The sequence below is a fragment of the Oncorhynchus kisutch genome, unplaced genomic scaffold, assembly GCF_002021735.2.
Source record: "Oncorhynchus kisutch isolate 150728-3 unplaced genomic scaffold, Okis_V2 Okis09a-Okis19a_hom, whole genome shotgun sequence".
NCBI lineage: Eukaryota > Metazoa > Chordata > Actinopteri > Salmoniformes > Salmonidae > Oncorhynchus > Oncorhynchus kisutch.
This window is the reverse complement of record NW_022261985.1, coordinates 5,271,792-5,290,772: the sequence shown is the minus strand read 5'-3', so window position 1 is coordinate 5,290,772 and position 18,981 is coordinate 5,271,792. Positions and strand designations below refer to the sequence as shown.

General features: G+C 43.9%; 1 protein-coding gene across 1 annotated transcript; it reads right to left on the bottom strand.

The window, feature by feature from the left end:
• Positions 1-7,830: 7,830 nt before the first annotated feature.
• Positions 7,831-17,292, bottom strand: LOC116360626 (leucine-rich repeat-containing protein 17-like). Its single transcript, XM_031815638.1, has 2 exons — positions 16,941-17,292; positions 7,831-8,753 (listed from the first exon to the last, which is right to left on the bottom strand). Exon 2 carries the CDS (start codon positions 8,620-8,622, stop codon positions 7,846-7,848), a length of 777 nt encoding a protein of 258 aa, XP_031671498.1. The 5' UTR covers positions 8,623-8,753; positions 16,941-17,292; the 3' UTR covers positions 7,831-7,845.
• Positions 17,293-18,981: the final 1,689 nt, after the last annotated feature.

Below are 18,981 nucleotides of genomic sequence, written 5' to 3'. Positions count from 1 at the left end.
AAAAGTATGAAGGGACTATTCATGACCATACTGCCACGTCTATACTAAATCAATATGAAGGGACTATTCATGACCATACTGCCACGTCTATACGAATCAATATGAAGGGACTATTCATGACCATACTGCCACGTCTATACTAAATCAATATGACGGGACTATCATGACCATACTGCCACGTCTATACTAAATCAATATGAAGGGACTATTCATGACTATACTGCCACGTCTATACTAAATCAATATGAAGGGACTATTCATGACCATACTGCCACGTCTATACTAAATCAATACGAAGGGACTATTCATGACTATACTGCCACGTCTATACTAAATCAATATGAAGGGACTATTCATGACCATACTGCCACATCTATACTAAATCAATAAGAAGGGACTATTCATGACTATACTGCCACGTCTATACTAAATCAATATGAAGGGACTATTCATGACTATAATACCACGTCTATACTAAATCAATATGAAGGGACTATTCATGACCATACTGCCACGTCTATACTAAATCAATATGAAGGGACTATCATGACCATACTGCCACGTCTTACTAAATCAATATGAAGGGACTATTCATGACCATACTGCCACGTCATACTAAATCAATATGAAGGGACTATTCATGACTGTACTGCCACGTCTTACTAATCAATATGAAGGGACTATTCATGACCATACTGCACGTCTATACTAAATCAATATGAAGGGACTATTCATGACCATACTGCCACGGTCTATACTAAATCCATATGAAGGGACTATTCATGACCATACTGCCACGTCTATACTAAATCAATATGAAGGGACTATTCATGACCATACTGCCACGTCTATACTAAATCAATATGAAGGGACTATTCATGACCATACTGCCACATCTATACTAAATCAATATGAAGGGGACTATTCATGACTATACTGCCACGTCTTTACTAAATCTCAATATGAAGGGACTATTCATGACTATACTGCCACGTCTATACTAAATTAATATGAAGGGACTATTCATGACCATACTGCCACGTCTATACTAAATCAATATGAAGGGACTATTCATGACCATAGTGCCACGTCTATACTAAATCCATATGAAGGGGACTATTCATGACCATACTGCCACGTCTATACTAAATCAATATGAAGGGACTATTCATGACCATACTGCCACGTCTATACTAAATCAATATGAAGGGACTATTCATGACCATACTGCCACGTCTATACTAAATCAATATGAAGGGACTATTCATGACCATACTGCCACGTCTATACTAAATCAATATGAAGGGACTATTCATGACTATACTTCCACGTCTATACTAAATCAATATGAAGGGACTATCATGACCATACTGCCACGTCTATACTAAATCAATATGAAGGGACTATTCATGACCATACTGCCACGTCTATACTAAATCAATATGAAGGGACTATTCATGACTATACTGCCACGTCTCTACTAAATCAATATGAAGGGACTATTCATGACCATACTGCCACGTCTATACTAAATCAATATGAAGGGACAATTCATGACCATACTGCCACGTCTATACTAAATCAATATGAAGGGACTATTCATGACCATACTGCCACGTCTATACTAAATCAATATGAAGGGACTATTCATGACATACTGCCACGTCTATACTAAATCAATATTAAGGGACTATTCATGACTATACTGCCACGTCTATACTAATCAATATGAAGGGTATGTCATGACCATACTGCCACGTCTATACTAAATTCAATATGAAGGGACTATTCATGACAATACTGCCACGTCTATACTAAATCAATATGAAGGGACTATTCATGACCATACTGCCACGTCTATACTAAATCAACTATGAAGGGACTATTCATGACATACTGCCACGTCTATACTAAATCAATATGAAGGGACTATCATGACCCATACTGCCACGTCTATACTAACTCAATATGAAGGGACTATTCATGACATACTGCCACGTCTACTACAATCCATATGAAGGGACTATTCATGACCATATGCCACGTCTCTACTAAATCAATATGAAGGGACTATTCATGACCATACTGCCCACGTCTATACTAAATCAATATGAAGGGACTATTCATGACCTGTACTGCCAGTCTTTACTAAATCAATATGAAGGGACTATTCATGACCATACTGCACGTCTATACATAAATCAATATGAAGGGACTATTCATGACCATACTGCCACGTCTATCCTAAATCCATATGAAGGGACTATTCATGACCATATGCCACGTCATAAATAAATCAATATGAAGGGACTATTCATGACCATACTGCACGTCTTATACTAAATCCATATGAAGGGACTATTCATGACCATACTGCCACGTCTATCCTAAATCAATATGAAGGGGACTATTCATGACCATACTGCCACGTCTATACTAAATCAATATGAAGGGACTATTCATGACCATACTGCCACATCTATACTAAATCAATATGAAGGGACTATTCATGACTATACTGCCACGTCTTTACTAAATCAATATGAAGGACTATTCATGACTATACTGCCACGTCTATACTAAATTAATATGAAGAGACTATTCATGACCATACTGCCACGTCTATACTAAATCAATATGAAGGGACTATTCATGACCATAGTGCCACGTCTATACTAAATCCATATGAAGGGACTATTCATGACCATACTGCCACGTCTATACTAAATCAATATAAAGGGACTATTCATGACCATACTGCCACGTCTATACTAAATCCATATGAAGGGACTATTCATGACTATACTGCCACGTCTATACTAAATCAATATGAAGGGACTATTCATGACCATACTGCCACGTCTATACTAAATCAATATGAAGGGACTATTCATGACCATACTGCCACGTCTATACTAAATCCATATGAAGGGACTATTCATGACCATACTGCCACGTCTATACTAAATCAATATGAAGGGACTATTCATGACCATACTGCCACGTCTATACTAAATCAATATGAAGGGACTATTCATGACCATACTGCCACGTCTATACTAAATCAATATGAAGGGACTATTCATGACCATACTGCCACGTCTATACTAAATCAATATGAAGGGACTATTCATGACTATACTACCACGTCTATACTAAATCAATATGAAGGGACTATTCATGACCATACTGCCACGTCTATACTAAATCAATATGAAGGGACTATTCATGACCATACTGCCACGTCTATACTAAATCAATATGAAGGGACTATTCATGACTATACTGCCACGTCTCTACTAAATCAATATGAAGGGACTATTCATGACCATACTGCCACGTCTATACTAAATCAATATGAAGGGACTATTCATGACCATACTGCCACGTCTATACTAAATCAATATGAAGGGACTATTCATGACCATACTGCCACGTCTATACTAAATCAATATGAAGGGACTATTCATGACCATACTGCCACGTCTATACTAAATCAATATTAAGGGACTATTCATGACTATACTGCCACGTCTATACTAAATCAATATGAAGGGTATGTTCATGACCATACTGCCACGTCTATACTAACTCAATATGAAGGGACTATTCATGACCATACTGCCACGTCTATACTAAATCAATATGAAGGGACTATTCATGACCATACTGCCACGTCTATACTAAATCAATATGAAGGGACTATTCATGACCATACTGCCACGTCTATACTAAATCAATATGAAGGGACTATTCATGACCATACTGCCACGTCTATACTAAATCAATATGAAGAGACTATTCATGACCATACTGCCACGTCTATACTAAATCAATATGAAGGGACTATTCATGACCATACTGCCACGTCTATACTAAATCAATATTAAGGGACTATTCATGACTATACTGCCACGTCTATACTAAATCAATATGAAGGGTATGTTCATGACCATACTGCCACGTCTATACTAAATCAATATGAAGGGACTATTCATTACCATACTGCCACGTCTATACTAAATCAATATGAAGGGACTATTCATGACCATACTGCCACGTCTATACTAAATCAATATGAAGGGACTATTCATGACCATACTGCCACGTCTATACTAAATCAATATGAAGGGACTATTCATGACCATACTGCCACGTCTATACTAAATCAATATGAAGAGACTATTCATGACCATACTGCCACGTCTATACTAAATCAATATGAAGGGACTATTCATGACCATACTGCCACGTCTATACTAAATCAATATGAAGGGACAATTCATGACCATACTGCCACGTCTATACTAAATCAATATGAAGGGACTATTCATGACCATACTGCCACGTCTTTACTAAATCAATATGAAGGGACTATTCATGACCATACTGCCACGTCTATACTAAATCAATATGAAGGGACAATTCATGACCATACTGCCACGTCTATACTAAATCAATATGAAGGGACTATTCATGACCATACTGCCACGTCTTTACTAAATCAATATGAAGGGACTATTCATGACTATACTGCCACGTCTATACTAAATCAATATGAAGGGACTATTCATTACCATACTGCCACGTCTATACTAAATCAATATGAAGGGACTATTCATGACCATACTGCCACGTCTATACTAAATCAATATGAAGGGACTATTCATGACCATACTGCCACGTCTATACTAAATCAATATGAAGGGACTATTCATGACCATACTGCCACGTCTATACTAATCAATATGAAGAGACTATTCATGACCATACTGCCACGTCTATACTAAATCAATATGAAGGGACTATTCATGACCATACTGCCACGTCTATACTAAATCAATATGAAGGGACAATTCATGACCATACTGCCACGTCTATACTAAATCAATATGAAGGGACTATTCATGACCATACTGCCACGTCTTTACTAAATCAATATGAAGGGACTATTCATGACCATACTGCCACGTCTATACTAAATCAATATGAAGGGACAATTCATGACCATACTGCCACGTCTATACTAAATCAATATGAAGGGACTATTCATGACCATACTGCCACGTCTTTACTAAATCAATATGAAGGGACTATTCATGACTATACTGCCACGTCTATACTAAATCAATATGAAGGGACTATTCATGACCATACTGCCACGTCTATACTAAATCAATATGAAGGGACTATTCATGACTATACTGCCACGTCTATACTAAATCAATATGAAGGGACTATTCATGACCATACTGCCACATCTATACTAAATCAATAAGAAGGGACTATTCATGACTATACTGCCACGTCTATACTAAATCAATATGAAGGGACTATTCATGACTATACTGCCACGTCTATACTAAACCAATATGAAGGGTATGTTCATGACCATACTGCCACGTCTATACTAAATCAATATGAAGGGACTATTCATGACCATACTGCCACGTCTATACTAAATCAATATGAAGGGACTATTCATGACTATACTACCACGTCTATACTAAATCAATATGAAGGGACTATTCATGACCATACTGCCACGTCTATACTAAATCAATATGAAGGGACTATTCATGACCATACTGCCACGTCTATACTAAATCAATATGAAGGGACTATTCATGACCATACTGCCACGTCTATACTAAATCAATATGAAGGGACTATTCATGACCATACTGCCACGTCTATACTAAATCAATATGAAGGGACTATTCATGACCATACTGCCACGTCTATACTAAATCAATATGAAGGGACTATTCATGACCATACTGCCACGTCTATACTAAATCAATATGAAGGGACTATTCATGACCATACTGCCACGTCTATACTAAATCAATATGAAGGGACTATTCATGACCATACTGCCACGTCTATACTAAATCAATATGAAGGGACTATTCATGACTATACTGCCACGTCTATACTAAATCAATATGAAGGGTATGTTCATGACCATACTGCCACGTCTATACTAAATCAATATGAAGGGACTATTCATGACCATACTGCCACGTCTATACTAAATCAATATGAAGGGACTATTCATGACCATACTGCCACGTCTATACTAAATCAATATGAAGGGACTATTCATGACCATACTGCCACGTCTATACTAAATCAATATGAAGGGACTATTCATGACCATACTGCCACGTCTATACTAAATCAATATGAAGAGACTATTCATGACCATACTGCCACGTCTATACTAAATCAATATGAAGGGACTATTCATGACCATACTGCCACGTCTATACTAAATCAATATGAAGGGACTATTCATGACCATACTGCCACGTCTATACTAAATCAGTATGAAGGGACTATTCATGACCATACTGCCACGTCTATACTAAATCAATATGAAGGGACTATTCATGACCATACTGCCACGTCTATACTAAATCAATATGAAGGGACTATTCATGACCATACTGCCACGTCTATACTAAATCAATATGAAGAGACTATTCATGACCATACTGCCACGTCTATACTAAATCAATATGAAGGGACTATTCATGACCATACTGCCACGTCTATACTAAATCAATATGAAGGGACTATTCATGACCATACTGCCACGTCTATACTAAATCAGTATGAAGGGACTATTCATGACCATACTGCCACGTCTATACTAAATCAATATGAAGGGACTATTCATGACCATACTGCCACGTCTATACTAAATCAATATGAAGGGACTATTCATGACCATACTGCCACGTCTATACTAAATCAGTATGAAGGGACTATTCATGACCATACTGCCACGTCTATACTAAATCAATATGAAGGGACTATTCATGACCATACTGCCACGTCTATACTAAATCCATATGAAGGGACTATTCATGACCATACTGCCACGTCTATACTAAATCCATACGAAGGGACTATTCATGACTATACTGCCACATCTATACTAAATCCATATGAAGGGACTATTCATGACCATACTGCCACGTCTATACTAAATCAATATGAAGGGACTATTCATGACTATACTGCCACGTCTATACTAAATCAATATGAAGGGACTATTCATGACCATACTGCCACGTCTATACTAAATCCATATGAAGGGACTATTCATGTTGTATTTTTGAGCTCAATCAAAAGCAGTCCCCACACAGCATGGACTCCATGCAGGATTTGTAGTCAGTCCCATGGGTCTGGGCCTAATGACTATTTGAAAAACAATATTGAAACCTAATCTCTCTAGAGGTTATAGTCCTGATAGCAGTTTTAATGTGGCAGTTATACATAGCACAGAAACGGCACCAGATGTGAGAGTCTGGACGGGAGACAGAAATGAGACTCCATATTTCCCCTTGGTCCCTTTGTGTCTAACGTTCCATGATGGTTTCCACGGTTTCCACGCTGCAAGCCGTCACTCTAAGGCCTCTCTGGTTTATAGTCGTCTCCTACCACATTCTGATTCAGGGAAATTATCGAGAACACATTTAGAAAGTAGTCCTTATCAACCACAGCTCTGGAGTATCCAGTAGCCAGCCTCTCTTCCAGACTGTTACAAAAGTCCTCCCAACAACCATGTGTAGTGAACAATGGCCAGAGATTTCAGATGGACATGTGACTCATACACGGAGGGCCGGTTACCCTGACCCATACTAGTCCTAATCTTGGACTAAAAAGCTGTTTCAGTAGAGATTCATCTGGGTCGAGGAACCCATGGCCCTGAGAACCCCAATAACTCACTCCAGTGTTCTGAAAGACCAGAATACAACATTCCATTGTCCTCCAATGAGGAAATTCTTCACACAGGTCACACAAACAAATGAAAGGGAGACCAGCTTGGTTGGCTCATAGCTTACCTTTGCTCTTGCAGTCCAGCATGGGTTTGGGGAACATGTAGGTGTGGCACAAGGAGTTGGCATCAGGGTACTTCTTGATGGGAGGTGGTTTGGGCAGACTACCCTGCCCCTCCTGAGGTTTCTGCCCTGGCAGATGGCCCTCCCCATCCTCAGCACACAGCAGCTCTGGCCTCATCTTCTTCAGCTTCTGACCTCTCAGCGCGTCCGGCTCCGAACACTTGGCGTAGTTCCCTAGGTTACGGTTGCTGGGCACCTGCAGGGTCCTGACCAGACTATCCAGCGAGCACCGGCAGTCCCAGGGGTTGTCATAGAGACGCAGGTAGCGGAGGTTTGGCAAGGGCAGCAGGTGCTCCTCAGAAGCTGTCTTCATCTGGTTGTGCTGAAGAAGCAGAGTAGTGAGCTGTCCCAGCCCTGCGAACGCCTCCTCCTCCACCATGTAGAGCTCATTCTGTTGTAGATCCAGACTCTTTAGGATCTTGAACTGGGAGAAGGTGTTGTCTCTGAGCACCTGGATCTTGTTGCGGGCCAGCAGGAGGTGGTGGATGTCTTCAGGCCAGTGCTGTTGCACCCCGGTCAGCTGGCGGTCCTGACAGTCCAGGTATTTCTCTCCGGCCTCCATGTATTCCTTGCATTCAGAGGTTTGGCGTTTGACAGCATTGGCCCTGCCTTTACCCCGGGCCCTGCCCCTTTCTCTGTTCCGTCCACCCTTCCTGGGCTCAGTGGACCTGAGGAGCAGGAGGAGCAGCAGAGCGCTGAGCAGCCGCATCCTGGGAGCCCCAATGCCACCACTGGGAGATGGGGGAGCGGCAAGACTGGAACAAGAGGGAGGGAAGGGGAGAGGGATGGACTCAGAGATGACCTTGGGTTTCTGCTGGTGCCAGGGAAGGCTGGCTACAGCTGTGTGAGAGAGAGAGAGAGAGTTAAGTGGAGAGTTCATTGTTCGGGAGGAGAGGGAAAGGAAGGGATAGAGAGGAAGAAAGGGAGGGATAGGAAGAATGATGGAGAGAAACAAACATAAAGCAAATTATATGATAGTCTATCAAACAGAGAGAGAGTTAAAACACTGTCATGGAACAGTGCCCCATTTCCTTTGTTCCTCAGTCTTCTCTCTCTGTTCCTCTCCTCCCTTCTCTTATCTCTCTGTTCCTCTCCTCCCTTCTCTCTGTTCCTCTCCTCTCTTCTCCTATCTCTCTGTTCCTCTCCTCCCTTCTCCTACCTCTATGTTCCTCTACACCCTTCTCCTATCTCTCTGTTCCCCTCCTCCCTTCTCCTATCCCTCTGTTCCCCTCCTCTCTTCTCCTATCTCTCTGTTTCTCTTCTCCCTTCTCCTATCTCTCTGTTCCCCTCCTCCCTTCTCCTATCCCTCTGTTCCCCTCCTCTCTTCTCCTATCTCTGTTTCTCTTCTCCCTTCTCCTATCTCTCTGTTCCTCTCCTCCCTTCTCCTATCTCTCTGTTCCCCTCCTCCCTTCTCCTATCTCTCTGTTCCTCTCATCCCTTCTCCTAACTCTCTGTTCCTCTCCTCCCTTCTCTTCTCTCTCTGTTCCTCTCCTCCCTTCTCCTATCTCTCTGTTCCTCTCCTCCCTTCTCCTATCTCTCTGTTCCTCTCCTCCCTTCTCCTATCTCTCTGTTTCTCTTCTCCCTTCTTCTATCTCTCTGTTCCTCTCCTCCCTTCTCCTATCTCTCTGTTCCTCTCCTCTCTTCTCCTATCTCTCTGTTCCTCTCCTCCCTTCTCCTATCTCTCTGTTCCTCTCCTCCCTTCTCCTATCTCTCTGTTCCTCTCCTCTCTTCTCTTATCTCTCTGTTCCTCTCCTCTCTTCTCCTATCTCTCTGTTCCTCTCCTCCCTTCTCCTCTCTCTGTTTCTCTTCTCCCTTCTTCTATCTCTCTGTTCCTCTCCTCCCTTCTCCTATCTCTCTGTTTCTCTTCTCCCTTCTCCTACCTCTCTGTTCCTCTCCTCCCTTCTCCTATCTCTCTGTTCCTCTCCTCCCTTCTCCTATCTCTCTGTTCCTCTCCTCCCTTCTCCTATCTCTCTGTTTCTCTTCTCCCTTCTTCTATTTCTCTGTTCCCCTCCTCTCTTCTCCTATCTCTCTGTTCCTCTCTTCCCAACACTGGTGGCGGGCTGCTCTTCGCTCTCGCTCTCGCTCTCGCTTTCTCCAGTCATTAATTAATCTGTACACTAGGCTGAAAGCCTCATGAACATTCAGAGGAGGAAGTTTACATGTCTGTGTACGTCCACTCCTTAAACATACTCTGATAAACATGACGGCTGTTAAGACCTCCCTAACTACCTTACCCCAAGGGAAGGCTGTGTGTAGCTGAATGGAATTACCCCAAGGGAAGGCTGTGTGTAGCTGAATGGAATTACCCCAAGGGAAGGCTGTGTGTAGCTGAATGGAATTACTCCGAGGGAAGGCTGTGTGTAGCTGAATGGAATTACCCTGAGGGAAGGCTGTGTATAGCTGAATGGAATTACCCCAAGGGAAGGCTGTGTGTAGCTGAATGGAATTACCCCAAGGGAAGGCTGTGTGTAGCTGAATGGAATTACCCCAAGGGAAGGCTGTGTGTAGCTGAATGGAATTACCCCAAGGGAAGGCTGTGTGTAGCTGAATGGAATTACCCCAAGGGAAGGCTGTGTGTAGCTGAATGGAATTACCCCAAGGGAAGGCTGTGTGTAGCTGAATGGAATTACCCCAAGGGAAGGCTGTGTGTAGCTGAATGGAATTACCCCAAGGGAAGGCTGTGTGTAGCTGAATGGAATTACCCCAAGGGAAGGCTGTGTGTAGCTGAATGGAATTACCCCAAGGGAAGGCTGTGTGTAGCTGAATGGAATTACCCTGAGGGAAGGCTGTGTGTAGCTGAATGGAATTACACTGAGGGAAGGCTGTGTGTAGCTGAATGGAATTACCCTGAGGGAAGGCTGTGTGTAGCTGAATGGAATTACCCTGAGGGAAGGCTGTGTGTAGCTGAATGGAATTACGCTGAGGGAAGGCTGTGTGTAGCTGAATGGAATTACGCTGAGGGAAGGCTCTGTGTAGCTGAATGGAATTACACTGAGGGAAGTCTGTGTGTAGCTGAATGGAATTACCCTGAGGGAAGGCTGTGTGTAGCTGAATGGAATTACGCTGAGGGAAGGCTGTGTGTAGCTGAATGGAATTACCCTGAGGGAAGGCTGTGTGTAGCTGAATGGAATTAACCCGAGGGAAGGCTGTGTGTAGCTGAATGGAATTACCCTGAGGGAAGGCTGTGTGTAGCTGAATGGAATTACCCCGAGGGAAGGCTGTGTGTAGCTGAATGGAATTACACTGAGGGAAGGCTGTGTGTAGCTGAATGGAATTACCCTGAGGGAAGGCTCTGTGTAGCTGAATGGAATTAACCCAAGGGAAGGCTGTGTGTAGCTGAATGGAATTACCCTGAGGGAAGGCTGTGTGTAGCTGAATGGAATTAACCCAAGGGAAGGCTGTGTGTAGCTGAATGGAATTACCCCGAGGGAAGGCTGTGTGTAGCTGAATGGAATTACCCTGAGGGAAGGCTCTGTGTAGCTGAATGGAATTACACTGAGGGAAGGCTCTGTGTAGCTGAATGGAATTACCCTGAGGGAAGGCTCTGTGTAGCTGAATGGAATTACACTGAGGGAAGGCTGTGTGTAGCTGAATGGAATTACCAGAGTTTATTATTATCACTGGTGTTACAGGTTAGTGTTGATGATGCACCTTGAATGCTCTTAATGATCATGTATATATTTAGTAGTTATATGTATGCCATTCAAATATGGTTCCCAGGATATACGCTATTCTACCAGGAAAACAATAATATCTTAGTCATGACAACAGTCATTCCTCATGTTGACCTAGATTTATAAGGTCCAACCCAGGTTACAGTACGGGCAAACATAAGGCAGCATCGAAACTTCCCCAGAGGAAATATTAATCCACTTTTATGGTTTAGCAATGATGACAAACCTAGCTCAACGTTATGTAGCAGTGTGTCTGGCTCTGCTTGCTGTGTGTGTGTGTGTGTGTGTGTGTGTGTGTGTGTGTGTGTGTGTGTGTGTGTGTGTGTGTGTGTGTGTGTGTGTGTGTGTGTGTGTGTGTGTGTGTGTGTGTGTGTGTGTGTGTGTGTTTTCACCCCCACCAGCGATGGGCCTGTACAGTATTGACTCATTAGTCCCAAGTGTGATGTGAGGCAGCAGCCATAATGTCTGCCAGACAACACGCTCCATCTCCTGCTACAGTGAGCCAGTCCAACTGTATCACCCCCCCCCCCCCCCCCTCCTCCTCCCCCACAGCCTTCCACAGTGGAACAGTCCAGTCACAGGGAGAGATGGAGAAGAGGTAGTGTAAACATTGAGTTTATAGACACAATGAGTTAGAGAATTCTTCAGTCTGAGAACACTTTGCCCTATAGTATCCTACCTAGCAAGCAAACACACAGCAAAGCTACACTAGTGAGATCTCAATCCATCCGTCCACTGTAGCCACTCCCTTAGGGACAATATGAAAACAAGAGACCTGTGGGTATTTAATCTGCTCCCTGAAAATAAACCATTATAACACAAAGATGACTGCCATCTAGGGCCATTCAGACAGTTTGTTGTAAGTTAGTCTCTCTCCAACTAAGCACTGTTAGCGCCCGGCCGTGCCTCTGCCAGTGTAAATACACACTCTCCCATATGGAGTGCACATGGGAGCTTTGGGCCTCTAACACCCCCTCTGGTCTGCCCAGCTCTGGCCCAGTTCCGGCACAACTTCGGCCCATATTCGGCCCAGCCCAATGCCCAGGCCATCTAGCTCCGGGCCCATTCAGCTATATCAGACCAGGCTGGCATAGCCACTCACTCACTCACTCACTCACTCACTCACTCACTCACTCACTCACTCACTCACTCACTCACTCACTGTACTGTACTGTTCAACTGGAACATCTCTTTTCCAAGAGAGACCTGGTCCAATAGCAGCAGAGGGAACAACGTTTCAGACAAAACAACTTACATACTGTACACTAAAACAACATGAAACAAAACTATAGACTATAAACTACAGTACAAAGATCAGCTGTATTTTAACGCAATAATCTCATGCTACTAAAATGTGCTCTGCAGGAAAATTACAATACCAGTAAAAGTTTGAAATCTGAAAAATCTAAATAATCAATGCATTTACATACCCATGTGTTGGGTGTAGGGAGTATCTGTGTAAAACCACGTAGCAGTGGTACTGAGTAATGTCCTGCACTGTAACTCACTGGCCAACCTCCATCCCAGACCAATTCCCTGTGGTAATAACAGATGGTATGCACCTCTATCTGGAGTCAGGCATCAGGCATGCTGGTCAAAGCGCAAATGAACCGGCCGACACAACCTGAGAGCCGTGGGGAGACTAATGCACTGTACAGCTAAAGAGCTGGGGCTCGGCGGGGGCTGGAGAACTCAGTATGATGCTGCTGATAGATTTAACAGAGACAGCTGGGGTCACACAGGCTTCAACACAACACACACAGCACTTACCAACAGGAGGCAGACTGGGCTGTGTGTGTGGAGCTGTCTAGTAATGCAAAGGAAAGCCCACTGTACGCTGTCGGTTCCTCGCTGTCCAACCAAAGTGCTTGAACTGAGGAACTCAGTTGATGTGAAAGAACAGCAAACACACAACCACCACACAACGTTGTCTCAACATAGACTCCATGTTGTCGGTCTATTCTAGACTGTAATTCTTGGATGTTGTGCAAGTGAACCACCCCAATGGAGTATTATAATGCTAAACCACTGTAGGTCGTTCCCCTAGCAGCACCTGGATGGATCAGTGAACAGCCTCATTATAGCAGCAGGCAGCCTTAAAGCTACAGTGCAGGGTGGCTGCCTACACAGCCTGCATCTCAATGCTTTACTAACACAGAATAGGGCAGTGGGGATGGAAACACAGAGGAAATAACAGCCATAAGAAGTGGTGCAGAACACAAGGACTGTACTGTACCGGAGATTTTATTTTCATTTCCCAGTCGACCCTGCTGCCACCCAAACCAAACTCATTCCCGACCGTGACCTGATCTGACTGAGTTTCCTTTCAGGTTGCCTGAGGTGTTTAGTCAGTGTGTCCCAAATGGCACCCTATTCCCCACGCAGTGCACTACTTCTGACCAGAGCCCTATGGGCATTTGGGAGGCAGACAGAGTCTGTATCTGTTCCCCACAGCACAATCCTCAGAGAACGCTTACACAGCATGGAGCACTAATTAGAACACATGAACTCTCTGTCACAAGCATGCAGGCAGGGGGGAAGATTATCCAATAAATACATGTCAAATTGTATTTATCACAGGGATCATTGAAAGCTCTATGTTATTCTTGCTCTTCCAGAGATAACTGAAAAAATAGGGTGAAGTGATGCAGTGCTTCATGCAGTGTATCCCATCTTGCCTTTAGGGTTGCAGTGCTTCATGTATCCCCTCTTGCCTTTAGGGTTGCAGTGCTTCATGTATCCCCTCTTGCCTTTAGGGTTGCAGTGCTTCATGCGGTGTGTCCCCTCTTGCCTTTAGGGTTCCAGTGCTTCATGCGGTGTATCCGGTGTATCCCCTCTTGGCTTTAGGGATGCAGTGCTTCATGCGGTGTATCCCCTCTTGGCTTTAGGGATGCAGTGCTTCATGCGGTGTATCCCCTCTTGCCTTTAGGGTTGCAGTGCTTCATGCGGTGTATCCCCTCTTGGCTTTAGGGTTGAAGTGCTTCATGCGGTGTATCCCCTCTTGCCTTTAGGGTTGCAGTGCTTCAGGTGGTGTATCCCCTCTTGCCTTTAGGGTTGCAGTGCTTCAGGTGGTGTATTCCCTCTTGCCTTTAGGGTTGCAGTGCTTCATGCGGTGTATCCCCTCTTGGCTTTAGGGTTGCAGTGCTTCATGCGGTGTATCCCCTCTTGGCTTTAGGGTTGCAGTGCTTCATGCGGTGTATCCCCTCTTGGCTTTAGGGTTGCAGTGCTTCATGCGGTGTATCCCCTCTTGGCTTTAGGGTTGCAGTGCTTCGTGCGGTGTATCCCCTTTTGGCTTTAGGGTTACAGTGCTTCATGCGGTGTATCCGCTCTTGGCTTTAGGGTTCCAGTGCTTCATGCGGTGTATCCCCTCTTGGCTTTAGGGTTGCAGTGCTTCATGCGGTGTATCCCCTCTTGGCTTTAGGGTTGCAGTGCTTCATGCGGTGTATCCCCTCTTGGCTTTAGGGTTGCAGTGCTTCATGCGGTGTATCCCCTCTTGGCTTTAGGGTTGCAGTGCTTCATGCGGTGTATCCCCTTTTGGCTTTAGGGTTGCAGTGCTTCATGCGGTGTATCCGCTCTTGGCTTTAGGGTTCCAGTGCTTAATGCGGTGTATCCCCTCTTGGCTTTAGGGTTGCAGTGCTTCATGCGGTGTATCCGCTCTTGGCTTTAGGGTTCCAGTGCTTCATGCGGTGTATCCCCTCTTGGCTTTAGGGTTGCAGTGCTTCATGCGGTGTATCCCCTCTTGGCTTTAGGGTGGCATTCCGACCCCCAGAGAGAACATTCCAACAGAAACATACAGCACTGACCACTAATCCTTAAAAACCTTCAGTATGATCCTTTACCACGCACTTCCTCTCAGTTGCTCCTGTTTCAGAAAACTGGTGTATCAGAAAGTGCCCTGAAGCCTTGAACCCAGCGTTATTATCTAGAGAAAGAAACTGTGACAGGGGATGTTTACCAGAGCCCTGTTCTTCCCAGCATTCCCAGAGGGAGAAAGTACGGTGATTGCATTGGAACACGGCCAGAGACATTTACACCTCAAGTGCACAAACAGCACATACACTTCTCTTCTTACAAGAGAAAGTTTTCCACTTAAGAAAAAAAGGCAACAGCTTAAATTGAAATATGTCCTGGACAAAATAATCAATAGGCAATGAGTGCAAGCATGTCTAAAACCTCTTACAGTGGCATGTCTAAAACCTCTTACAGTGGCATGTCTAAAACCTCTTACAGTGGCATGTTTAAAACCCCTTACAGTGGCATGTCTAAAACCTCTTACAGTGGCATGTCTAAAACCTCTTACAGTGGCATGTCTAAAACCTCTTACAGTGGCATGTCTAAAACCTCTTACAGTGACATGTCTAAAACCCCTTACAGTGGCATGTCTAAAACCTCTTACAGTGGCATGTCTAAAACCTCTTACAGTGGCATGTCTAAAACCCCTTACAGTGACATGTCTAAAACCTCTTACAGTGGCATGTCTAAAACCTCTTACAGTGGCATGTCTAAAACCTCTTACAGTGGCATGTCTAAAACCTCTTACAGTGGCATGTCTAAAACCCCTTACAGTGGCATGTCTAAAACCTCTTACAGTGGCATGTCTAAAACCCCTTACAGTGGCATGTCTAAAACCTCTTACAGTGGCATGTCTAAAACCTCTTACAGTGGCATGTCTAAAACCTCTTACAGTGGCATGTCTAAAACCTCTTACAGTGGCATGTCTAAAACCCCTTACAGTGGCATGTCTAAAACCTCTTACAGTGGCATGTTTAAAACCTCTTACAGTGGCATGTCTAAAACCTCTTACAGTGGCATGTCTAAAACCTCTTACAGTGGCATGTCTAAAACCTCTTACAGTGGCATGTCTAAAACCTCTTACAGTGGCATGTCTAAAACCTCTTACAGTGGCATGTCTAAAACCTCTTACAGTGGCATGTCTAAAACCTCTTACAGTGGCATGTCTAAAACCTCTTACAGTGGCATGTTTAAAACCTCTTACAGTGGCATGTCTAAAACCTCTTACAGTGGCATGTTTAAAACCTCTTACAGTGACATGTCTAAAACCCCTTACAGTGGCATGTTTAAAACCTCTTACAGTGACATGTCTAAAACCTCTTACAGTGGCATGTTTAAAACCTCTTACAGTGACATGTCTAAAACCTCTTACAGTGGCATGTCTAAAACCTCTTACAGTGCAGAATTCTGTGCTGTTCTGTTCTCTTTAGGAAAGTGCTGCTACTGCCCATTCTAGTACAGTAAATCTCTATTACACTACTGGCTGCCTTCAACACTGTGACTGTACTACTGTAACAGAGGAAACAGAACAGAGAGAGAGAGGGGGGGGGGGTTCTGGTACCTGGCCACGGGGAGAGGGAGACGTTGATGGGTCCACTAGGGCTCTGGTCGGTCCTTCACTAGGGCTCTGGTCGGTCCCTCACTAGGGCTCTGGTCGGTCCCTCATCCCCTGCTCTTTGTCCTGTCATGGAGGGCTGAGCCGGACCCTGGAAGTCTGCCTGCTTAGCCTGCCTGCCTCTCCTGCCTACCTCTCAGGCTGTGAGGGGGCTCTCTGTGTGCAGTGAGGCTCAGTCAGCCTGCGTCTGGTATTAAATTTCACATGACACAGCTCCTCTGCTCTGTTCTGTGCAGACGGGCAGGCAGGCAGGCGAGGAGGAGAGAAACCCGTTTCTCCAGTGTTGAGTAACTGGCCCGCCTCCAGCCCAGCTCCTAGCCTGTCCTGTCCTCACAGAGTGTCAGGCTGTTGGAGGAGGAGGAGGAGGAGGAGGGGGAGTAGGAAGAGGAGGAGTAGGAAGAGGAGGAGGAGGAAGAGGAGGAGGAGGAGGAAAAGGAGGAAAAGTAGGAGGAGGAAGAAGCTCACAAACAACAGATATAGTAATTACTACTGAATGTTAATGATTACTCAGACCTGGCTGCTTCAAACTGTTGGAATGTATGACTGTGTAAGCCCACATGTATATCTCCCTAACAGAGGAGGCTGGCAGTCTCCTTCAGGTATAGTTTTATGGATAACACTGCTAATGAACATATGACACACACACACACACACACACACACACACACACACACACACACACACACACACCGGCCATCATTAAAATTTGTTGTGGAGTGTTCTGTAAGACCACAGAGACAGACATAGTCTCTGTCTTTCTCTCTCTCTCTCTCTCCCTCTCTCCAGATAACATTACTAAAGCACTTTGCCATGGGTAGCCATGGGTAGCCATGGGTAGCCATGGGTGAATGGATGTGCCTCTCATTAAATAATTCAAACACACATTAAAAAGCCCATATCAGGGTAATGTAGAGGCGAGAGGGGGAAGTATACACTGTTGTTTTGTTTTCAATACTGAGATACCTTGGACACAGGTGTTGTGGAATCTGTTGTAGGTTTGGGAAAGAAGACATTGACATTTGAGTCATTTAGCAGACACTCTTATCCAGAGTTACTTAGTTTAGTGCAGCCATCTTAAGATAGCTAGGTGGAACAAGCACATATCTCAGTCACAGTAAGTACATTTTTCCTTTATAAAGTCAGCAGAGTCAGAGGTTTTATTTTTAGGGCAGGTGTCTTGACATTGATTTAAGAAGATCAAGATAAGAAACTAACGGTTTATCTTGAGTTTTACAATCCTCGGTTGTTGTTTTTTTGCTTGAGTGGAATTTACATAGATTTGATCGTAAAATCCCAACCTATAAGAGATAAGCGTTTAAATTCTCAGTATGTCACATTTCACAGGTTCCACAGCTTTCCCTAAGAAAAGATGTCCCTACCTGAACACTTAAACAATCCATTGTTTGAGATATGATGCTTTTGTTTTAGTACAAGGATATCAGACTGTATTTTTTGCCAAAACATGTTTTTTGTGTTAGCTTTCCTCCCAGTTTCTCAGGCTTTTTCACATGGCTTTCTTCCACATACAGCGCATTGGAAATACATTGTTTCTGTAATGTTGGAAAAGACAGGACTGACATGGGGACACAATCAACTCAGACCAACTGCCTGTTATATGACTATGAAACAGACAATTAATACAATGAGAGCCGACTCTGCCACTACAACAGGATACTACTGGTTTGAGGCAGGCATGAATCCTTTAATTAAGAATGTAATTTCTCTCTTATCTCAAGAGGAGGTCCAGAGGAGTGATGTAATCATGGAAGCTTGCTTGGGCGGGGCACATTTCTCCCTTGAAGATGAGTTCAGCACAACCTTGACAACCTTCCACCACTACATCAGACACACCCTGAGGAGATACATTTATGAAACGATCAAGGTGCCACCAGCCGCCTGTGCTGGCTCGAGTCACCTTCATCAGCACCGCAGACCTCTGGGAAACAGAGCAAGGCAACATCTGTTATTTCACTTGCCTAAACACACG

Bases quoted from the DNA above. Each gene is read 5' to 3' on its own strand.
- LOC116360626 (XM_031815638.1), bottom strand. From the start codon at position 8,622: ATGCGGCTGCTCAGCGCTCTGCTGCTCCTCCTGCTCCTCAGGTCCACT.